The 23438-nt window shown below is 54.0% G+C and overlaps 1 protein-coding gene across 2 annotated transcripts in view; it reads left to right on the top strand.

Annotated features, from left to right (window-relative positions):
- SPTBN4 (spectrin beta, non-erythrocytic 4) overlaps positions 1-23438 on the top strand; it is a 77149-nt gene that overhangs the window by 25278 nt on the left and 28433 nt on the right. For both annotated transcript variants that reach the window (XM_041746414.1, XM_041746415.1), the window contains exons 8-19: positions 1591-1703; positions 1800-1987; positions 2062-2179; positions 2455-2613; positions 3212-3514; positions 3866-4016; positions 7448-8399; positions 9583-9720; positions 12999-13749; positions 15347-15549; positions 19072-19162; positions 22631-22777. In XM_041746414.1, the coding sequence (XP_041602348.1) occupies positions 1591-1703; positions 1800-1987; positions 2062-2179; positions 2455-2613; positions 3212-3514; positions 3866-4016; positions 7448-8399; positions 9583-9720; positions 12999-13749; positions 15347-15549; positions 19072-19162; positions 22631-22777 (3314 nt within the window). The remainder of the gene's footprint in view (positions 1-1590; positions 1704-1799; positions 1988-2061; positions 2180-2454; positions 2614-3211; positions 3515-3865; positions 4017-7447; positions 8400-9582; positions 9721-12998; positions 13750-15346; positions 15550-19071; positions 19163-22630; positions 22778-23438) is intronic.

Below are 23438 nucleotides of genomic sequence, written 5' to 3'. Positions count from 1 at the left end.
TCATGCCAACACCAATCTCCCCAGTCTCTGGAATAACAGCTGTTCCCTTTCTCTGAGCATCTGATGTGCCAAGCACATGGCCAGGAATTTTATTGAAACTTCTCCCCTTCATCCTCAAGCTGACCTGGTTGGATAGAACTTATCTATCCTGTTTTAAAGTGATAGAGATGAAAGGCTCAGAGATATGAAGTCACTTGCCCAGCATCACACTGCAAACCAGCAAGTCTGTGCTCAGTGCCTGCCTGGCACATAGTGTTTGGTGGCTGTCAGTTTCATGAGTTGGTGAAGAGTGAAAGGCCAAGTGTAACACTGTGCATTCAGTGGGCAGATCAAAATGATCATTGGAATTCATTGAGTTTCTCCTCTGGGCCAGGCTATTCTTTGTAATACTTATAGGGCTCCCAGGTGGCAGGCACTGTCCTTACTGTTATAATGGAGAAACTGAGGCTTAGAGAAGTTAGGCCTATTTCCTAAGGACATGCAGTGAGTAAGTGGTTGAACAGGGATTCAAGCACATGCTTCCTCCCAAGCCCATGTCCTTGACCTCTGACCTCATACACCATTAATACATTTAATAAATATTCATTGAACTCTTACAGTGTGCTGGGCATAGCTAGAACAATGGTGAAAAAAGATAGGCACAGGGGGGCCTGGGTGGCTCAGTCGGTTAAGTGGCTGCCTTCTGGCTCAGGTCATTATCCCAGAGTCCTGAGATTAAGCACCCCCCCCCAGTTGGGCTTCCTGCTCAATGGGGAGTCTGCTTCTCCCTCTCCCTCTGCTGCTCCCCCTCCTGCTGTGCTCTATCTTGCTCTCTCTCTGTCAAATAAATAAATAAAATCTTTTACAAAGATAAATAAGAAAAATATTTAAAAAAAGAAAAAGACAGGCACAGCCTTTGTGCTCATGAAGCTTGAACTCAAGATAAGGGCATGATCGCATAAATGAATATTTAATTGAAAATTATAAGTTCTAGGAGGAGTTCCAGGATAAGATGCCACGAGGAAGACTAACGGGGTGGGGGGGGGGCAACTCTTCACAGGCTGAACAGGGAGGCTTATCTGAGGAAATGTGAGTTGAGCCCTGAAGGATGAGTGGGAGTTAGGCACACAGAAGAAGGAATATTGTTCTATATAGTGAAAACAGCATGTGCGGGCAGCCTGGGTGGCTCAGTGGCTTAGTGCTGCCTTCAGCCCAGGGTATGATCCTGGAGACTCGAGATCGAGTCCCACGTCTGGCTTCCTGCATGGAGCCTGCTTCTCCCTCTGCCTGTGTGTGTCTCTGCCTTCTCTGTATCTCTCATGAATAAATAAATAAAATCTTAAAAAGAAAAGCATGTGCAAAGGGCCTGAGGTGGAAGGTAGAGTGGTGTGAAATAATTATGGCTAGTTTCTCTATGGTGGTTTGCATATGTTGGGTACTGTTTAATCTCGTGAGTTAGATCTCTATTTGGCAGATACAAAAATTAAGGAACAGAGAGTTTAGTTATCTTGCCCAAGGTCACACAGCTAGTAAGAGTGGGCTCTCCCTCCCTCCTCCTAGTCCCTGTCAGAATGCTCACCGTCATGCTTCCCCACTCTCCTTTCCCCCCAGATGTGAACATGGAAGCTCCAGATGAGAAGTCCATCATCACCTATGTGGTGTCTTTCTACCACTATTTCTCCAAGATGAAGGCTCTGGCTGTCGAGGGGAAGCGGATCGGGAAGGTTTGGGGAGCCAGAAGAAGGGGTGGATGGGAGCTTGGGAACCACCTGGGGGCACCTCTGGGATGAAGCTGACCCCATCTTCCTTCGCCGGGCCAGGTCCTGGACCAAGTGTTGGAGGTGGGGAAGATCATTGAGCGCTATGAGGAGCTGGCGGCCGAGCTGCTGGCCTGGATCCACCGCACCGTGGGCCTCATCAGCAACCAGAAGTTTGCCAACTCATTGAGTGGGGTGCAGCAGCAGCTCCAGGCTTTCACGGCCTATTGCACACTGGAGAAGCCAGTCAAGTGAGGCCCGGCTCAGGAGGGAGGGCAGCAAGTGGAGGTGTGGAGGCGGGGTTCCTGAGCTCAAGCCCCTTCAGGTTTCAGGAGAAGGGGAACCTGGAGGTGCTGCTCTTCAGCATCCAGAGCAAACTACGTGCCTGCAATCGTCGCCTCTTTGTGCCTCGGGAGGGCTGTGGCATCTGGGATATCGACAAGGTGAAGTTGAGATTATGGGGGAGAGGCAGGGTGACTCTGTGCGGTTGTGTAGGTTGTGCACTGCTCAAGGGAGCCATTTATATTGTAGACGCCATGGATTGGATATTTGTCCTGACAGCCTTCCAGCAGGAAAGTGTCATGAAGGAACAATACATTTTTTTTCCCAGTTTACACGAAGGCACTGTGAATGCTAGGAGTCACCTCTGACAGAGAAGCCAGGGCCATCAAAGTGGGGGGCGTTGTTGGGGTCTGACTGCCTCCTCCCATCTCCCTAGGCCTGGGGCCAGCTGGAGAAGGCAGAGCACGAACGGGAGGCTGCTCTGCGGGCTGAGCTGATCCGGCAGGAGAAGCTGGAACTGCTGGCTCAGAGGTTTGACCACAAGGTGGCTATGAGGGAGAGCTGGCTGAATGAGAACCAGCGCCTGGTCTCCCAGGTAGGGCATTCAGGGCTCGGCTCTGGGGGCAAAGGAGGGAGGGGCAGGGCTGGTGGCCCTGGGACCAGAGAGGGAGTCTCCCTCTCCTAAGCGAGACAGAAGTGTTGGCTTAGTCTCCTAGGTGGCGAGTGAGGGTGGGAAGGGAGAGCTGGTCTCCTAAGTGAGCAGTGGGGGAAGGGAGCAGGCCAGATCTCCAAGGTAACAGGAGAGTGAGGTTGGTCTCCAGGGTAACTAGAGAGGACAGAATTAGTCTGTTCAGGGATAGGGAGACTATTTAATTAGACTAAGTGACTGAGGAGGTTGTATCTGGTGTCCAGGGTAACTTGGGAGGATAGACTTGGTCTCCTAAGTAACAGGGAAGGGTAGGCCTGGTCCCCAGGCTCTAGGGCAGTGGTAGGATGGGGACCGTTTCCTGGGTGATGAGTTTAAGGCTAGTGATGTGATGAAGAAGTGCAGGGCTGGTCTCCAGGGTAACCGAGGAAGATGGGGCTGGTCTCCAAGGTAACCTGGGCTGGTGTGGCAGGGGCAGGGTAACAGGTGCATGGCTGGGGCAACATGGGTGAGCACCCGTGGCCTGCCCTGCCCTGCCCTGCCCCAGGACAACTTCGGGTATGAGCTGCCAGCAGTCGAGGCAGCCATGAAGAAGCACGAAGCCATCGAGGCGGACATTGCGGCCTATGAGGAGCGGGTGCAGGGCGTGGCCGAGCTGGCCCAGGCACTGGCAGCTGAAGGCTACTATGATGCCCGGCGCGTGGCGGCCCAGCGTGACAGCGTCCTGCGCCAGTGGGCCCTGCTGACCGGGCTGGTGGGCGCCCGGCGGACGCGGCTCGAGCAGAACCTGGCCCTGCAGAAGATCTTCCAGGAGATGGTGTACATGGTGGACTGGATGGAGGAGATGCAGGTGGGCCGGACCTGGAGCCCAGGGCTGTAGACACTGAGGGTTGTCGGGGAGCTGGAGAGGGTTGGGGAGAGAGACGGGAAGAGATAGAGACAGAAAGGTATAGGCGAGAAAGAGGTGGAGTCAGAGGGAGGGAGATGCTAGAGCCCAGGAACATGGAGAGAGGGGAGGTGGAACACTCAGAGAGAGAGAGAGAGAGAGAGATGCTGACAGGGACAAGGCAACTGAGACAGAGATCAGAGTTCAAGGGATGGGTTGGAGGAGCTGAAGAGTAGTCAGGACAGGGATAGTGTGGAGTGGGCCTGGCCTGAGGGCCAAGGCCAAACATGTGCTCAGTGCTGCCCCCTCTTGTAGGCTCAGCTGCTCTCCCGCGAGTGTGGGCAGCACCTGGTGGAGGCCGAGGACCTGTTGCAGAAGCACGGACTGTTGGAGGGGGACATCGCGGCCCAGAGTGAGCGGGTGGAGGCACTCAACGCTGCTGCCCTGCGTTTCTCTCAGCTGCAGGGTGAGTTTAGGGTGGAGACTTTCAGGGCTGGGGCTAATAGAAACAGAACGACTCTGTAAGAGACAGTAAGAAGGAGTGAGCTCCCTGTCTTTGGAGGCATCCAAGCACAAAATAGATTCACATTCCAGCAGGGATATCATGGGGGAAATTATTGCCTTGGGTGGAGGTTAGATCACATGACTCCTTCCTGGTTTGAGATTCTGCAGTAACATTTACATTTTTATCAAGCACTTGTATAAAATGAAGCCCTTCACAGCCAAATCTCAGTGAATGCTGTAAAACGACTGTGTAAGGTAATATATAGTCAGGGCCTGTTTGGCAGCAAATAATAGAAACTTGGTTCAGTTAGCTTCTGGGGAAAGGGGGAGTGTCTTGGCCGATGTAACTAAAAGTCCATCCAGGGAGGGGCAATTCGGCTTCAGGCATGGCTGGATCCAGGGATTGTCCAATAATGCTTTGAAGACTCCATCTCTCTGATTGTCGTATCTATGTTTGTGTCACTCATGGGCGGTCCCTCCCCTTGTGTAAATCTGGGATTATTCAGCCCCATGTTTACATCCTAGCAACTTAGTGGGCTGAACAGGAGACAAGCCCCTTTGCCCCAATATTTCTGACAAATGGTTCAAGGAGAGCTTTCATTTCCCCACTGGGGGTTCCATCCCCTCCACTCAGCCAAGCATTGTAACTCCAGGCCCTACAGTGAGCTAATCGGCCACATCTATGTGACATGCCCACCCCAGCGCCAAGAGTGGGGTCGGCTCTTTCCAAAGACTTGGACTGAGGAAGAGGAGGGTGGAAGCCATTACCAGCAGCAGGGGGGTGGATGCTGATAGGCAAAACCAAGACTCGCTCTAAAAAGGTTGTCATTGTACTGATGTCAACTTCCAGTCACAATCCACCAGGAATCCCCCTGTTGTCAGACTGAGTTGGGGTTGTTGGCTCTTTGCACACACCCTGGGGAACCATGGGGCCTCTCAGCAGGAGGATGTCAGGATGGGCTTGTTACAGGTTGTGGGCTTGTGTTAGGTGATTTGGGGAATATTTATGCGGTGTGTTTTGCTGCGGATTGAATACTTCTGGGAGGTGGGAATAACTAGGTGATGGCTCATCTTAGTTATCGTTGTCCAGGTGGCGGTGGGGGGGGGTGGAGGAATTGGCAGCCATCATTCACCTGAGCTGGGGCGGGGGATGGGTGGTAGCTTCTGTGGCTTGCACAGTGACCTCTTTTCTGTGTGTGCTCAGACGCGGTTATGGGAGGGTCTCGTTTCCATGCCACTCCCTCGTGGTCACAGAGTGGCCTTGCCTGAAGTTGCTGTCCTGCGAAACCGTGTATGCAAGCTGTGAGTGCAGACGAGACTGCTTTTTGCTTTCTTGCAAAAGAAAAGGAAAGGAAAGGCCCAGAGCCATCGGGCTAAGAGGCTTCCAGGCACCTGTTGCACTCCTGTGTCTGGAGCCACAGCCCTTTGGAATCCTGAAGCATCAGTAGAAAAGGCAGGGCCTGTCTGGCTTGCAGACAGGGGGTGGTTCTCACTCTTACGGGCTGGGTCAAGTGTTGGAGTTTCCTTCCACACCCCATAGGACATGCCCACCCTGGGTCAGCCCATGTCCCAACCTCAGGAGAGGCTGTTGGGACCCTCTCCTTCTCCTTAGGGATGTTTGTCTTAGAAGGATCCCTCTGTCTTCTCCTTGTGAGATCTCGATGCCTGGTGGCAGCCAGTGGCACCACACCAACAGCAAAGAGGCTGGGGGTGGGGTATGTTATGGTGACGAGAAGCAGCGCTGCCTGACATGTGGTCTAGAGGGTGGCCTCCCTGATCTGTCACTTCTTAGCTGATCCTGCGCAAGTGGCTTCCTTCCCAGAACCTCAGTTTCTTCATCTGTAAGATGGGGCTAATAAGGATACTGCCCCACAGCGTGGTTGTGAGGATGAGATGACGTTGTGCCAGAGTCAGGCCTGGATACACGAATGCCTTGTTGCTGTTGATTTTTCAGTTGGATGCTTTGGTATTTGGGTCAGTTTCAGTGAATGTCCAGAATTCTGGAAATGGCACATCCCATCTGGGGCAGTGGCTCTCACAGTGTTTTGACCCACTAAGAAATACGTTTACCTCCTGACCCAGAGTTCACACGCACATGTGCATACACAGGCACAAAGGTTTTATGAAACAATGCTTCCCCTTGCCTTCTGTGTTGCATCCTGATATTTTCTTTTTTTTTTTTTTAAGACTTTATTTGAAAGAGAGCAAGCACAAGCAGGGGGAGCAGCAGAGGGAGAGGGAGAAGTAGGCTCCTCACTGAGCAAGGAGCCTAATGTGGGACTCAATCCCAGGATTCTGGGATCATGACCTGAGCCAAAGGCAGATGCTTAGCTGACTGAGTCACCTAGGTGCCCCACATCCTGATATTTTCTGTTCATTCTATTCTTATTCCATTAAAGAAATGCTGGCTGTGAGCCATTAAGTTATTTTCACAATTCTCTGGTCACAAACCAGAATTCTAGGAGGAAGGTGAACTCTTTGAATAAAAAAGGGAGTTCAGGTCATCACTGGAGTTAAGAGATAAGGCAACAAAGGATAAAAGGGGGAACCCAGAAAATGACTCAAGAATAGAGATATTTCCGGTTGCTTGGCTGGCTCAGAGGGTAGTAAGTTTGAGCCCTAAATTTGGTGTAGAGATTACTTAAAATAAAAATAATAGAGATGTTTCATTTGGTCCAGTCCTGGAGGAATACAATTAACCCTAAAATATACAGATTTTAGGATTCTCTGAATCTCAGTTTCCACCCATCATTCAATCAGTACTAAGTCACTGTTTTTTTTTTCCTTTTTTTTTTTTAAGATTTTATTTTATTTAATCATGAGAGATACAGAGCAGGAGAGAGAGAGGCAGAGACACAGGCAGAGGGAGAAGCAGGCTCCATGCACTGGGAGCCCAATGTGGGACTCGATCCCAGATCTCCAGGATCACGCCCTGGGCTGCAGGCGGCGCTAAACCGCTGCTCCACCCGGGCTGCCCTAAGTCACTGTTTTAATCGGGCCACACTGTGCTGGGCAATGATGGGGACACAGTGTGACGGAGACCCTGCCCTCATGGGGCTCCTGCCCTTGTGGGGCTCCCAGTCCAGGTCCTGCCCTCATGCGACTCCCAGTCCAGTGGGGGTGACAAAACAGGCAGTGATAACCAGAGGGGTCAGGGCTGGGATGGTGGGGAAGACACAGGCAGAGGGGTCAGGGCTGGGGTAGAGGAAGAGGAGAGGCCTGGGGGAGCCAGAGAAGGCGCCTGCTCCAGACAGCCTGTCTAGGGCTGCGGGGCCGCGCAACCTCGCACCCCATGAAGCCTACCTAGCCAAGGACAGGGCAGGTAGCCTGCACCTCCGTCTCGGCGCCCCCTGCCGGTGGCCAACCCGGGATCCTCCCCTTCTCCTGGCCCAGGCTACCAGCCCTGCGATCCGCAGGTCATCTGCAACCGCGTGAACCACGTGCACGGCTGCCTGGCGGAGCTGCAGGAGCAGGCGGCGCGACGGCGCGCCGAGCTGGAGGCCTCGCGGAGCCTGTGGGCGCTGCTGCAGGAGCTGGAGGAGGCCGAGAGCTGGGCCCGCGACAAGGAGCGCCTCCTGGAGGCGGCGGGCGGCGGCGGCGGCGGCGGCGGGGCGGCGGGCCCCGGGGGCTCGGCGGGCGGCGCGCACGACCTGTCCAGCACTGCGCGCCTCCTGGCGCAGCACAAGATCCTGCAGGGCGAGCTGGGCGGGCGGCGGGCGCTGCTGCAGCAGGCCCTGCGGCGCGGCGAGGAGCTGGCTGCGGCCGGCGGCGCCGTGGGCCCGGGCGCCGACACGGTGCACCTGGCGGGGCTGGCGGAGCGCGCGGCGAGCGCCCGGCGGCGCTGGCAGCGGCTGGAAGAGGCGGCGGCGCGGCGCGAGCGGCGGCTGCAGGAGGCGCGGGCGCTGCACCAGTTCGGCGCCGACCTCGACGGGCTCCTGGACTGGCTTCGCGACGCCTACCGCCTAGCAGCCGCGGGCGACTTCGGCCACGACGAGGCGTCCAGCCGCCGCCTGGCCCGCCAGCACCGCGCGCTCACGGGGGAGGTGGAGGCGCATCGCGGGCCCGTGGGCGGCCTGCGGCGTCAGCTGGCGACACTGGGGGGCGCCAGCGGGGCCGGGCCGCTGGTGGTGGCACTGCAGGTGCGCGTGGTGGAGGCGGAGCAGCTGTTCACCGAGGTGACCGAGGTGGCGGCGCTGCGGCGCCAGTGGCTGCGAGATGCCCTGGCGGTCTACCGCATGTTTGGCGAAGTGCACGCGTGCGAGCTGTGGATCGGTGAGAAGGAGCAGTGGCTGCTGGCCATGCGCGTGCCCGATTCGCTGGACGACGTCGAGGTGGTGCAGCACCGGTGAGCGCGCCCTTGCGGGACCCCGGGGGCCCCTTCCTCGTGCACGCAAGTCTCGCCTTCCTTAGTTCAACCGGCCCCACCTCCGCTCAGCTGGGGCCAGGGTTCCAGGGAAATGGGACCGGGAGTAGTTCCCACCCGATGAACGCTTGCAGGACGCTTAGCAAAAGCCTGGGCGCAGGGAGCGTTTCAGGAGCGTTTGCTGTTATTATGAAGCTTATGTTCACCTGGCGGGAAATTAACTGAAGCTTCTCCAGAGACACCCCAGCCTGGCCCCTCCCCTGGGACTGCCACAGCTCCTGCACAACTGTCACCTCCCTGGCTAGTGTAATAGTTCCGACCGTGTCATTTTCTCTTCCATCACCCTGCTTGACATTTCTTCATAGCACTTACTATCCTGTGACCCATGAGATACTGAGGCCTCTGTTGGCTAAGTTAGTAACAGTTGTGAGATTAACGGATGGCCCCTTTTATGGATCCACTCATTCATTCGTTTGGTGCTTAATTACCCAAGCCACAGTTTTGGGCATTGTTTTAAAAAGGGGAGGACTGTACCCAGCTTTAAAAAGATCTCCCTGGCTGCCATGTAGAAGGTGTGTTGGAGGGGTTAAGGATGGTGACTGGGAGCCTAGAGAGGCAGCTGGGGTGGGGACCCAGGTAGGAGGGGACAGGAGTTGGCCAGGCTAGGAGACCAAGTGGCTAGACCATGGGGGCGAATGGTCTGGGGAGAAGCGTTGTCCAAAATGGAGCCCAGAACTGTGACCTTGAGGATAGTGGGGCTGCCCCTGAGATGGGGGCCAGAGGAAAACCAGATTTGGGGTAAGATGCTGATGCTGGTTTGAATCACAGTGGCTGTGAGGAGCCCCAAGGAGGTGTACGGCAGCTTTGAGGTTGCAGACATGTTCAAAAGGAATGAAGTTGAAGCCGCAGAGTGAGATGTAGGGGTTATGAGACCAGGGTCACAAGAACTGAGACTGTGGGGATTGATGGGATGGCTCAGGCAGGGTGGGAGAGAAAGCTAAGGGGGCCCAAGACAGAGCCCTGAGGAATATAACATTTAGGGGGCAGGTGGAAGGAGGAGGAGCTGGCACAGGGTCCTAAGAGTTAGAAGGAAATCCAGGAGAAGGCTGAGAAGTGGGCAGGTCCCCAGGGCTCAGGCTGCCTGAGCACAACCATCCTCCTACAGATTTGAGAGTCTGGACCAGGAGATGAACAGTCTGATGGGCCGTGTCCTGGATGTGAACCACACAGTCCAGGAGCTGGTGGAAGGAGGCCACCCCAGTTCAGATGAGGTGCGCTCCTGCCAGGACCACCTCAACAGCAGGTAAGTGAGCCTGAGGCCTCACATCGGTCCTCACGGGTTTTTTCCATCATTTTTTCCCTCATTTACTCAAGTGTTGAAATCAAGAATGTGCAATTTTGACCCCCTGAGGTGATAATGGCCACCCAGGAAATTGGCAAAATCTTGAGGGGGAAACGGTAATACCCGCTGCTAGTGATGATGTGGTAAAATGAGGATACAGTATATTTTAGTGGATTATTGATTTATTTGTATAAAAACTAAGTATCTACTATCTGCCAGGAATTTTTCTAAGCACTTTATATGCTTGGTTTTATCTTCCGATATCCCAATTCCATACTAAAATCTCCAGAATTCAGAAATAAATTTTAAAAAATAGTAACAAATTAATATCTTTCCCCCTACCAGCCGTTCTTCCAATGTGGGTAGGGTTAATGGAAGAAGACACAGATACAGGGAGGTGAAATCCTTAACGTGATTACTCAATTCAGTAAATAGGAGCCAAACCCAGTTCTGTCTGAATCCAGAGCTGGGGTTCGTAAGTACTTAGAGCGTCTTCTCAGCCACCCTATGGGGCAGAAATTGCCGCATGTTAGAGAAGGGCAAGCTGGGACTTAGAGATGTGAAGACACTGGCCCAAAGTCACACAGAAAGTTAGGGGGTCAAGCCTGGGTCTGAAGTTGAATTTGCCTCCTAAGACTGTATTCTTAACTGCTGTGGTCTAAGATTTTAAAGCCTTTGTAGCCTTGACAAGCATCAGGGCCTCAAATGATAAGAACAATAGTGATTTACAGTGCTTAGTAAGAATATACACCAAGTGCTATAGCCACATGATATCATTAAACACTCAGTGAAGTGGACATTATTTTCCCCACCTTCCAGATGAGAAAACTGAGAGTCAGAGGGAAATAGTTTGCCCAAGGTCACATGGTGAATCCAGCCAAAGCAGAACTTGAACTTGGGTCCTTTTAAAAGAGAGAGAGAGGGATCCCTGGGTGGCGCAGCGGTTTGGCGCCTGCCTTTGGCCCAGGGTGCGATCCTGGAGACCCGGGATCGAGTCCCACGTCGGGCTCCCGGTGCATGGAGCCTGCCTCTCCCTCTGCCTGTGTCTCTGGCTCTGTCTCTGACTGTGTCTCTGGCTCTGTATCTCCTTCTATCTCTCAAGAATAAATAAATAAAATCTTTAAAAAAAATAAATAAAAGAGAGAGAGAGAGAGAGCACGGCACGCACAAGCAGAGGGCAGGGGCAAAGGGAGAGAAAGAATCTTAAGCAGGCTCTATACCCAGCATGGAGCCAGTGCAGGGCTTAATCCATGACCCTGAGATCATGACCTGAGCCAAAATCAAGAGTCAGAGGCTTAACCACCTGAGCCACCCAGGAGCCCCTGAACTTGGGTCCTTCTGATTTCAGAGTTCTGATCTCTGCTCTGTGGTATGTCCATTCTAGGGGGACAGAGAGACAGTGAACAAATAAACTAATAAATGAACAAGATCTTTAGAGAATTCTCCTGACCCAGTAGAACGTAACCGAGGGCTGAAGGTGATTTTAGATCTTGTGGTCAGCCATGACATTTGAGCAGAGCCCTCAAAGGAGATGAGAAGGAGCCAGCCACGGGAAGGGATGGGGAAGGTACAGAGCGCTCCAGGCAGGGAGCACAGTGGAGGCAGAAAGGAGCTTGGTATGTTCCCTCAAATTGTCCCCACTCAATAATAGCAAACAAGTACTGTTGGACCCACTTCATAAATCATAACTCATTGGACTCTCACAACACTCCTGTGAGGTAGGTGCTGTGCTAGGATCATGTCCATTTTACTGATAGGGAAACTGAGGCACAGAGAGGGTTACTTGCCAAAGGACAGACAGGTTAGACTTGACTCCAGGACATCCAGCTTGGGCCACACACAGCCTATGAAGGGGAACTGAGGCCCAGAAAAGTATTATCAATTGTCTGAGGGCACAGAACAATATATAATTTTTCTCCATTAATTTATTTTGCTATTGAACACGTTTGCCTTTACACCATTTGATCCTCAGCACCTGGCTGGTGGAACATGCTCAATTTCTATTTGCTGAACCCAACACAGGCGTCTAATGTTGTAAGCCAGCACTTCTTTCACTCTGGCTTCAGTATTCCTTTGCACTCTTAAAAACTGCTGTGGGGGGAGGGGGGGATCCCTGGATGGCTCAGCGGTTTAGTGCCTGCCTTCCGCCTGGGGCATGGTCCTGGGGTCCTGGGATGGAGTCCCACATGGGACTCCCTGCAGGGAGCCTGCTTCTCTCTCTGCCTGTGTCTCTGCCTCTCTCTCTCTCTCTCTCTCTCTCATGAATAAATAAAATCTTAAAAAACTGTTAGGGACCCCCAAAGAGCTTGTTTTTGTGCATTGTTGCTATCAATATTTACTACGTTGGAAGTTGACATGAGACATTTATTTTTTTAAAGATTTTTATTTAGGGATCCCTGGGTGGCGCAGCGGTTTGGCGCCTGCCTTTGGCCCAGGGCGCCATCCTGGAGACCCGGGATCGAATCCCACATCGGGCTCCTGGTGCATGGAGCCTGCTTCTCCCTCTGCCTGTGTCTCTGCCTCTCTCTCTCTCTCTGTGACTATCATAAATAAATAAAAATTAAAAAAAATAAAGATTTTATTTATTTATTCACGAAAGACACAGAGAGGCAGACACGTAGGTAGAGGGAGAAGCAGGGCTCGATCCCAAGACCCTGGATCACGACCTGAGCCAAAAGTAGACGCTCAACCACTGAGCCACCCAGGTGCCCCGATCCGAGAAATTTAAAAACATTAAGTGGTTTTAAAATTACAACCATAAACCCATGATGTTAACATAACATCTTTTTTTTTTTTAATGGAATATAACTACTTTTCAAAACAAAACAAAACAAAATGTGAGAAGAGTGGTTTTGGTTTTGCATTTTTGTAGATCTCTTTGCTGTCTGGTTGAGGAGAAGGCAGCTGAGCTCTCGAGTCTGCTCCTGCCTCCGGTCTTGGTCACAAAGACTCAGAACTATGGACTCTGGGGACAGACTAGGAGTGAGGAGGCAAATGGCATCTTAGCGTTATTATAAAGATAGTTTTGACCTCGCTCAGATTACATTTTGAGAACCGCTGCTCTAAGCAAGTGTGCCTTGTAGGGTTTTATTTTACACAGACAGAAACCGGGGCTCGATGAGACACAGTGACTTTCCAAAGTCACACAGTGGCCCGGTTCTATCCCAGGACCCTGGGCCTTCTAGGCCCAGGAGGAGTCCCTGTCGTCGTCCTCAAGTCGCCCTCCTTCCCCTGGGCAGGTGGAACCGCATTGTGGAGCTGGTGGAACAGCGCAAAGAGGAGGTGAGCGCAGTGCTGCTGGTGGAGAACCACGTGCTGGAGGTGGCCGAGGTGCGCGCCCAGGTGCGCGAGAAGCGGAGGGCGGTGGAGAGCGCGCCCCGAGCCGGCGGCGCCCTGCAGTGGCGCCTCAGCGGCCTGGAGGCGGCTCTGCAAGCGCTCGAGCCCCGCCAGGCGGCCCTCCAGGAGGAGGCCGCCCTGCTGGCTGTGCGCTTCCCGACGCAGGCGGCGCGGCTGCACCAGGGTGCGGAAGAACTGGGCGCCGAGTGGGGCGCGCTGGCGAGCGCGGCTCAGGCCTGCGGCGAGGCGGTGGCCGCGGCCGGGCGCCTGCAGCGCTTCCTGCACGACCTGGACGCTTTCTTGGACTGGCTGGTGCGCGCTCAGGAGGCGGCGGGCGGCGTCGAGGGGCCCCTGCCCGGCAGCCTGGAAGAGGCGGACGCGCTGCTGGCTCGCCACGCCGCGCTCAAGGAGGAAGTGGACCAGCGCGAGGAGGACTACGCGCGCATCGTGGCAGCCAGCGAGGCGCTGCTGGCATCCGACGGCGCCGAGCTGGGCCCCGGCCTGGCCCTCGACGAGTGGCTGCCGCACCTCGAACTGGGCTGGCACAAGCTGCTCGGCTTGTGGGAGGCGCGCAGGGAGGCCCTGGTGCAGGCGCACGTCTACCAACTCTTTCTGCGCGACCTCCGCCAGGCTCGCGCGGTGCTCCGCAACCAGGTGGCCGCTTCGGGGCTCACGGTGGGGGCTTGAGGCCACGGGGGATCGTGGGGACAGGGAAATGTACGCACGAGTGTGTTTGCAGGGACCACTGGGTTCGTGGCTTATCCGAGGGCAGCGGGAGTGGCGAGGGTATCTGGTATGGAGCGCTGGTTTGTGGCTCATCTGGAGGGAACACGTGTGGGCGTGCTACCAGGATCTGAGGAGGATGACGGGTGGATCGGTGATTTAGCTAAGGTGGCTGTCAGTTTGTGGACTATCCCAAGGTAACGCACTTGGATATACATTGCAGTGACTTCCTGGGTGTGTGTCTGGAAGGAAGTTGAGACCTCGAGGGTTGATTGGTGATGGTTAATGGAGTTCAAAGATCTTGGGGTGGATGACGGGAGGATAAAGATTATGGAAATAGGTAATTCAGGCTGAGAGGTTATCTGGATCAGCAATTGATTGTGGATTACATGGTTGTGGGTGCCCAAATTAGCAGATAATCTTCTTATTGGGAGTGGTAATTTGCATACCCTCTGCAGAGGGGAAATGTTTATGGTTTGAGAAATCAACTGGCTTGCCATGGTTATCTGGGAAGAGCTGATCCGTTTGGAGATCATTCTAGGAGGGCAAGCAAGATTGAGGATTTGGACAAGATAGAAGATTCCGTTTCCCCCCAATTGTCCAAGAGTAGCTACCAAGCTTTAGAGATCATTTTAGAAAGGGCACCTGCCTATGCTAGTTATCTTAGAGAAAGCTGGCCCAGTTTGAGGATTATCTGGGGGGACAGACAGGGAGCCCCAGAAATTCTGAATATGGATGCTGAGGGAGCCTTTAGAGAACCCTTTTTTTTTTTATTCTTTTTTAATTTTTATTTATTATGATAGACACCAGAGAAGAGGGAGGAGAGAACGCTAGGGAGGCAGCTCCAGCTCCGGACTGATGGGGATTCGATCCCGGGTCTTCAGGATCGCGCATGGCCAGGAGGCGCCAAACGTGCGCCAGGATCCCTAGAGAACCTTTCTGACCTCGCTGTTTTACTAGTTAGAAAACTAACCCCAGAGAGGGAAAGAACTTCCTGGAGGCCACCCAGCTCCCAGTTCATGCTTAATGGATTAACCAAATATTTACCGAATGCCTCCTCTGTGCCACGCACTATTCTGGGACTGACCAGACATTAGAAAACAGAACACAAAAATCCCACCCTCCTGCAGCTGGCCTTCTAGTGTGTGTGTGTGTGTGTATGTGAAGATGATAAACAAGTAAATGCATACAAAAATAATATGTCAGGTATACGCTATGAAAACTAATAAAGCAAGGCAAAGGGATGTAGCTGGGGCAGCAGGTGGTGTTTCTGGCAGATGGTCAGAGGACCTGAAGAAAGTGAAAGAGCCGACCATGGAGGTATCTGGAGGGAGGGACTGCCAGGCAGAGGGCCTAGCATAGGCAAAGGCCCGGAGGTTGGGTCATACCTGGCATGTTCCATGTTAGAATGAGGTGAACAAAAGAGAGAGGACATAGAGGGGAGGTGGCAAGCCAGGCCAGCAGCCTCTCCCAGGTCCTGGCACCAAGCTGACCTGAACACCCCCATCCAAACTCCTCCCCTCCCCAGGAGATGGCACTGTCGGGTCCCGAGCTCCCAGGCACAGTGGAGTCCGTAGAGGAGGCACTGAAAAGGCACCGGGATTTTCTCACCACGATGGAGCTGAACCAGCAGAAGATGCAGGTGGCTGTGCAGGCTGCTGAGGGCCTACTGAGGCAGGGCAACGCCTATGGCGAGCAGGCCCAGGAGGCTGTGACCCGGCTGTTGGAGAAGTAGGTCCCTCAGACCCCAGGGGCATAGGGGGAGGGACGAAGAGGCCAGGGCTCTCCTCTCCTTTCCATCCCGATTTCTGCTGCTCTGCCCCTCTCTGATTTCTATTTAATTCCATACTGTTTCAGATTTGACTGAACTTGATATTTTGTGAAAAGGTAACCAACTGGTGGTCGGAAACCGAAAAGATACGGAAAGGATATACAGTGACATTTCTCTGCCAAGCCTGCTCTCAGCAGCCTGGGGTAGCTGGACTGGTTGTTAAAATGTTAACTTCTTTTCCTAGATGCCCTGCATCTGCCCTGTTTTCTGGGCCCCAGAATCCAGCAGCTGAAGACCAGACACAGGTTCCGGTCTGGCTTTCCAGATGGGATACTGTCCCCTGCCATACTGGGTTTTGGATATTATGAATGAGCACCTCCAGCAGGCCCTGAAGGCCCAGTTCCCTAGGAGGCACGCAGAGTGTGTGCGTGTGTCGGTGTCTCTATCATGCTTCTCTTGCACACCATCAGTCACCATCTGTCTCTCGCCACTACCCTGCCTCTTGTCTGCCCTTGCACTAATTGAGCAAAGACATTTACTGAATATCCAGTGTGTGCCAAGCACTCTTCTAGGCCCTGAATGAAACACTATTCCCTACTTCCTCCTGCTGCCCGCCCAAAATCCCATCCCTCAAGTTGAGTCTTTTATAGGGGCTCCTCCAGCCTGATTCCTATCATCATTACTGTTTCTGCCCCTTATGGTGAGCCACAAGGACCCAGTGCCCCTCCCTCTGTCTTTCCACCGTCTGATGGAAAGCATGCCTGGTCACTCCACCACCATCGACAGCCCAGAGACCCCAGCCCTTCCTCTGTCTGGGGCTCCCCTAAATTCATCTGGGACAAGGCTGACATTTTCTAAGGGAAGCTTTCATGGGGATTCTGGTCCTAAGGGTGTAAACTCACGATCTAGCACTCCCAGTGGCATGCTGGGACCCACCCTCCCTTTTCCACCCATTTCTTAAGCACCTGCTATATGCCAGGCTCTGCAGAATGACAAGGATGGAACCTAGGGGACTCCTCATTCTGTGATTCCTTCTTCTTCCTCCCTTCCTTTTTGGTCATTAATTGCTCCTTTCATCCTATCATTTATTCAGCTAATTAAAACAGCTACTGAGTCCATCCCCTGTTCCAAGGTCCTGTGTGGGGCAATGCTGGGCACACAGTAGTGACCAGGACAGCACACGATTCCTGCCCTCACAGAGCTCACATGCTGTCTGACAAGGATGGCCCGGAATGGTCAGGACCGGGATGGAAGAAATACAGGGGGTTGTGGGAGCCCCCAGGCTTGTGCTGGGTGAGGCTGGGAACACAGCAGGAACCCAGACAGTCCGGGTGCCTGTCTTCCTACCAACCCCCGCATCTTCACAGTTCATTTGTCTAGGGACAGGTTTCCTACCTGCTGGAAGTCATAAAACATCCACTCTCTGGGGGCCTTGGGGAGGGTTTTCCACACCCACAACGGGGGATAGAATGGTGCAGAGCTGGGGGCTGGGGTCCTGGAGTCAGGCAGTCAGATGCTAGTGCCAGCTCTACCCCTTAACCTGAGAGATTCAAGGCGAGTCACTTTGCTCCTCTGTGTCTGGCCTCACCTGGAACCTGCCCCATCCTGTGTCCTGTGTCCTGTGTCCTGTGTGTGAAGTGTTCTTCTTATCTGCATTTTGCACTCTAGAGACTCAGGGGAAGTGACTTACCCAAGATCACAGCCAGGAAGTGACCCAGCTGGGATAGGAAGGATGTGAACATTGTTGTTGTCTCGATCTCTGGGAAAAGAGGGATTTTCCTCATTCCTAGCACTGATGCTGGCAAATTGGCTGGTGAAGACCTGGAGGAATTATTTCAGTTCAATTTCAGAGGCATTTCCTATTTCCTGGCTCCTGAGCTGGGTCTAGGCAGAAGGGAGTTGGTACTTTGGTTGTTGGTCTCTGGCTTGTCCTGTTCCTTCTTCCAGTCATGCCCCTGGTTCTCTGTGACTTTTCTTTGCCCCTTTGCCTCCACTTGGGTGTAGATCTCTGAGTCTCTGCTTCCTTTTGTGTTTCTCCCTGTTTTTCTCTCCCTCCATCTGCATCTCTCTGATTTTGTGTTCTCTTCTGCTCCTCTGTCTTTCTCAGACACTTTACCTTTGTTTCTGTCATCTCTCTCTCTCTGCCTTATGTCTCATTCATTCATTCATTCAGGAAATGTATATTGAGCACCTGATGTGTGTGAGGCTCTTTTTCTAGGCATTTGGGATATATCTGTGATGAAAACAAAGATTCCTACCCTTGTGGAATGAAATCCTAGTGGGGGAGATGGCCAAGATAAATAAATAACATATAGTGTGTTAGTGCTAAGTGCAAGTGAAAATTAAAGAAGAAAAGAAAGCCAGAAAGTCTTGGAGAGCCATCAGAAGGGGCTTCACTAAGAAGGTGGTATTTAAGTAGATATTGGGGGTGTGGGGAGCATTCCGGGCAGAGGGAGCAGCTGGTGCCAAGGCCCTGAGGTGGGAATGGCTTATGCAAGACAAAGGAAAATGGGATGTCCCCAGCCCCCCTCCAGACTCTTGGGCACTCTGTACTGTGGGCAGGAGGCCAGGCTGCCTGGGGCTGCGGTCTGGGCTGGCTCCGGGGTGCTGGGGCTTGGATCCAGCCCGGCCAGTTCACCTAGGCCAAAGGTCTGGCCCTGCTTGCCAGGGCACCTGCCCACACTTTGTGTGGCTGTAGCCCCATCTTTGCCCACACCCCACTCTCTTCCCTTTCTCCAGCTCTGCTGCACCCTCCTCCCATCTGGCTAGCTGAATCTTTTACCGGTGTCATCTTGCCACTTCTCTGCCTTTTTCTCTCCCTGTGTCCCTGCCCTGACTCCATCACTTTCCCTCTCTCTGCCTCTTTCTCTCTCTCCTTGTCTACTGCTCTTGGTCTCTCTCTCTGCCTCACTACCCTGCTGCATTTCTTTCCTTGTCTTTCCTCATTTTTTTTTCCTCCCCGGGGTTTCCTTCTCTTTGTCAATCACTTCCTCTTGAAGTCTGCTTCTCCCTGTCTCTGGTCTTGTGTCAGTGTGTTTATTTCTCTCTAGGCCTCTGCATCTCTCTCTCTCTCTCTCTCTCCCTCACTGAGTCTGTCTCCCTCTCCTGGTGTCTTTTTCTCTCCAGGTGTCTCTTCATCTCTAAGTTACTATCACTCTATATTTTTTACTCTGCATGTCTCTTATCTCTCTGGGCTTGTGTCTTTCTTTCTTTTTCTAAGTGTCTGTATTTCTTTCCAGGTCTCTGTCTATCTCTGTCCCTCTGTCTCTCATTCTCTCCTTCCCTCTCCCTCTGCCCCTCCCCAGCTCACTGGCTCTGCCCTCACTGATGTTTCTTTGCTTCCCCCCCCCACTTTGTTCCCGCCTCTTCCTCGCTCTTACATATGCCCCGGGTTCCTAGCCCTGCCAAGCCTGATGCCCTCACAGCTCTACTGCTGGTGTCGCCCCCCAGACTTGCTCCAGCCCCTATCTCCCCATCCCCAGGAGCCAAGAAAACCAACTACGGGCCCGGCAATGGATGCAGAAGCTACACGACCAACTCGGGCTGCAGCACTTCCTCCGAGATTGCCACGAGGTAGGAACTCCAGCTGTGCTGGGCACAGTGACTTCTTTCCTAGGGAGGGAAATGCTCCAGGGCTGAGTCGCCATGGGGGCGGGGACGCCCCGTCTAAGTGGGTCGCGGAGCTATGTTCACTCGGAGCCGCCAGGGGGCGCGCGGGTTCCAGCCTCAGTGCGCAAGCTCCGCAGCTTCCACCTCCCGTCCCGCCGGGGGAAAGGGAGGGGCCCTGGGCGCCCCTGGCAACGGCGCGCGTTCGCGCCTACGGGTCCCGCGGGGACGCGCGGTGATCTCACCTTTCTCTCGGGAGATTTGTGAGAAGCGCTTTGCTGGGGAGAGTGGTGGGAGACCGGCAGGGACAGGAGGGGGTAGACCAGCTGTCCAGAGCGCAACTTCGCTCAGAGAGACGGCCTGGAAACAAGCTTTCACCCCTTTAAAAGTGTCCAGGAATCAAGCTCTATCCCCTTTAGAGATGATCTACACATCTGTAAGGATCGCCCCAATCAGAGATGGTTCAGGTCCCCTTCCCCCTTAGAAACAGTTCAGGAGGCAAGCTATCTCCCCTCCCTTCCCCTGCATTCCATAGAAGCTGTTCTGCACCACATAAAAGATCGCTCCCATTAGAGATGGCCCCATAAACATCTCCTAACCCCCAGAGATGATCCCGGCCTCATCCAACTATCCAGGATCATCACCACCCCTCTCCTAATAATCCAGTGCCTAAGTTTAACCCAGACAAGGATGGTTCAGGAACCAGGCCCTAATTCCTCTTATTAAAAGATGGTTTGACACCCTCCGCGGTGAACCCCCACGGGAGAGTGTTCTCCCCACATATGAAATGGACAAGGGCCTCCGTACCTCCCACCCCCACATAACTCAAGTCCATTAGAGGTGGGTCTGGGACTCAGTCCCACGCGAGACGGCCCTGGGAACTGTCTCCCTCCTTCCCGATGGAGATCATTCTGGCAGTCCCCGTTAGAAGTCCATCTGGCCAACATCTTCTGAGATGTTCCGGGACTCCTCCCATATCGCCTGTCTATATTCCTGAGATAGCCGGGAATCGGAATCCCTTCTCGTTAGAGATGGTTCAGGAGCCCACCCCACCCCCACCCCACCCCATACTTCACGTAGCTGAGGTAGCCCGGGCCCCAGGCCCACCCCTCCTGTCCTTCGATTAGGTCCGGGAGCTCCTTCTCCCTCCCGTGGGATTGTTCTGGACCAAGTAGCAGTAATCTGAGATGGCGCAGAACCCCCCCCCCCCGGCCCCCCATGCTTTAGGGAGGTGGTGAATCCTCCGCCACCCCCCGGCTGAGGCCCGGCAAGGAGGCGGGCACGGAGGCAGGCAGGGGGCGCGCGCGGGCGGGCGCGCTGCCGCGGCGCGGGGGCGGGGGCGGGGGCGCGCGTCCGCCGGAGTCTCAGCCGTCGCCACCGCTGCCACCGCCGTCGCAGTGGAGGGGCGAGAGCCCGCCCGCCGCAGGGACGCTCCGCCAACGCCGCTGCCACTTCAGGTCCCCGGGGCGCCCGGGGGAGGGGGCTGACGCGCGTCCCCGCCGACGCGTGCGGGGGAGGGGGCTCGGGCGCGTGCTCGCCCGCCGAGGCCGGGGGAAGGAGGGGCGCGGGCGGCGCGGGGACCCCGGCCCTGGGGAGGGACGGTGCAGCCGGGAGCTGTCCGCGGTGCTGGTGCGGGCGGGACTGAGGGGCCGGGTCCCAGGGGAGGGAAGCGGCGCGGGGAGGACTTCTAAGGCTACTCCGGGGGTAGTCTGGATCTGCCCTGGGGCTTACGGAGGTCTCATCCTCTTTAGGGGGCTCTCCTCTGGGTTTTGGGGGAGCTGGTTTTTGCCCTGGGGCTGGGGGGCTCTCCGCCTTTTGAACGGTTTCTTCCTTGGTTCTTGGGCGATCTGTGTTAGCCTTAAATGATGGGAGCAAATCACTTTTGCGGGGAGGGGGTTTCTGCTTTGGGCAATGAGGGACTTGCATCCCCTCTGGGTTTGGGGGCTCTGATTTTGAGAGCCATTTCCTTGGTTGTTCGGGACTCTAGTTTGGCCCTGGATGATGGGGGTCAATCACTTTTGGGGGACTTTACCTTGATGACGAAGTACCATCTCCTTTAGGGCTTTGCCTTCACTGTGTGGCTGCCATTGGCGAGCTCTTCCTTGCGTGTCAGAAACCTGTGAATTGAGTTGGAGGGTTCAGCGTTTGACTTGGCTCTAGTGTGTGTGTGTATGACGGAGTCTGAAGCTGACCCGGACCCCTAGGGAGCACATGCTCCGGGGACACGGGGTGGGGTTTGGCTGGCTCGGGATTTGTCCTTGGCTTTGACTGCATTTGCCTCCCAGGCAGAGCTAGAGTCTATTTTTTTTTAATTTTTTTTTTTTTTTTTTTTTTTTTGCGGGGAGGGAAGAGGAGGATCTTGTGACTGGGGGGGGGGGGAGAGAAAGGGGGAGGAGCAAAATGTCCCAGGTGCTAGGTTTGGTCATGAGTGGGTGGGGAGATTCCGGTTTGGGGGACAGATCTTATTTGGGGGACCTCAGAAAGCAGCTTTGGGATTGGTCCTGCTCAGGATAATGAGGGGGGCCCTATTCTGTGCTTGCATTTTGGATGACTGATCTTGCTGGTGAGTGGGGGGGGAGTATAAATGGCTTTAGTTTGGGAGGGGGCTGGCTTAGGAAGTTCTGTCTGATTCTCTTGGGGAGTCTGGGACTAGATTTTGGGGTAGGCTCATTTGGGGAGCCAGCAGGCAGCCCTGTTGCTTACATTTGGGAGGCTGGCTTTGCCTAGGGGCTGGAACTAGTCATGGTTTGGGGGAATTGCAGTCTTGGAGTTCTGGAGCTGAATATGGGAAGTCCTGTGGGCTCATTAGGAAAGCTGGATTTGGGTTGTGGGGAATGGGTTTATCCCAGATTGGAGGGGACTAGACTTGGCTCTATTTGGGAAGTTGCTTAAGAGTTCATCCGGCCATATTGGGAGGTTAAGGCTAGGTACCTTCTTCATTTGATGCCCTTGGGAATGGGTTTAGAATCTTGAATTGGTGGTTATTAGAGGCGGCTAAGACTAAAAGGTAGGGTCAAAGTGTTGCTATTGGAAAGATGGTGCGGGAAGCTGAGGCTAAATTGGAAGTTGGTTAAATTAGGTGGAGATCTAGTTTTGGAGGGTTTCTTTGCCCCTGGGTGGGAGGAGGCTGACTGGCTCAGAAGCTGTACCTTTGGGGGCTTATGAGGAATTGTGAAGGGCTGCCCTGAGGACAGGGCAACTAGAGACTGGGCATTCTGGGGATGCCAATCCATCTTCCACCTGTAGGAAAGACCTTGAACTGTGCCCCCACACCCCCCCAATAAAGACCTTACTTGCAAAGTTTCTTCCATCCCTTCCTCCCTCCCTACCCCTAAATCTAGCAGTCTAGGTTTTGAATCTGGGACCTTTGGAGGAGATAGGGGTACTGTGCCAAGTTGGGGGATTCAGCTGAGCTCCTCCCCCTGTCCTGCACAGCTGGATGGCTGGATCCATGAGAAGATGCTAATGGCGCGGGATGGCACGAGGGAAGACGGCCACAAGCTGCATAAGAGATGGCTCCGGCACCAGGCATTCATGGCCGAACTGGCTCAGAATAAGGAGTGGCTGGAGAAGATCGAGAGGGTGAGGATGTAGAAGGTCCCTCTGCCTGTGCCAGGTGCTGGAGGCCTCCAGGGGGACCCACATCTCAGTTCCTGAACCCTCCACTGCCGCCCTGCCGTTCCTATGCCCTCTGAACCCCTTCAGGTCATTTGCACATCTGCTCCTAGCAGTATGGCCTTGAGCGATTCATGTAACCTCTTAGAGCTTTGGTTTTGCCATCTGTAAATTGGCTAGCATCTCTTCTGCATGGTGCCCTTACCCTCCTGTAACCTCTCCCACCAAGCTTTCTCCCACTCCACTTGAAGCATCTAAGATGGGAGGTCAAGTAGACAGGCTGGTGGAGCAGTCCAGGGAAGCCCAGGGTTAATGGTAACTTTGGATTCCTACAACCTTGGGTTCCAATTGTGTCTTTGCCTCTTACCAGCTGTGAGCCTTGGTGAATTGTGCTAACCCCTTTGAGCCTCAATTTTCTCCGCTTTAAAATTAAGGAACTAGGGGTGCCTGGCTGACTCAGTCAGAAGAGCATGTGACTCTTGATCTTGGGGTTGGGAATTTGAGCCCCACATCGGGTGTAGAGATTACTTAAGTAAATAAAACTTTAAAAAAAGAAAAGAAAAGAAGAAAATAATAAACATTGCTACTTCCCTGTGCTCTAGTGCATGTAAAGTCCTTAATAGAAGGC

The sequence above is a fragment of the Vulpes lagopus genome, chromosome 2, assembly GCF_018345385.1.
Source record: "Vulpes lagopus strain Blue_001 chromosome 2, ASM1834538v1, whole genome shotgun sequence".
Taxonomy (NCBI): domain Eukaryota; kingdom Metazoa; phylum Chordata; class Mammalia; order Carnivora; family Canidae; genus Vulpes; species Vulpes lagopus.
Note: the sequence above shows the minus strand (reverse complement) of the source record. Positions and strands in the feature narration are given on the sequence as shown.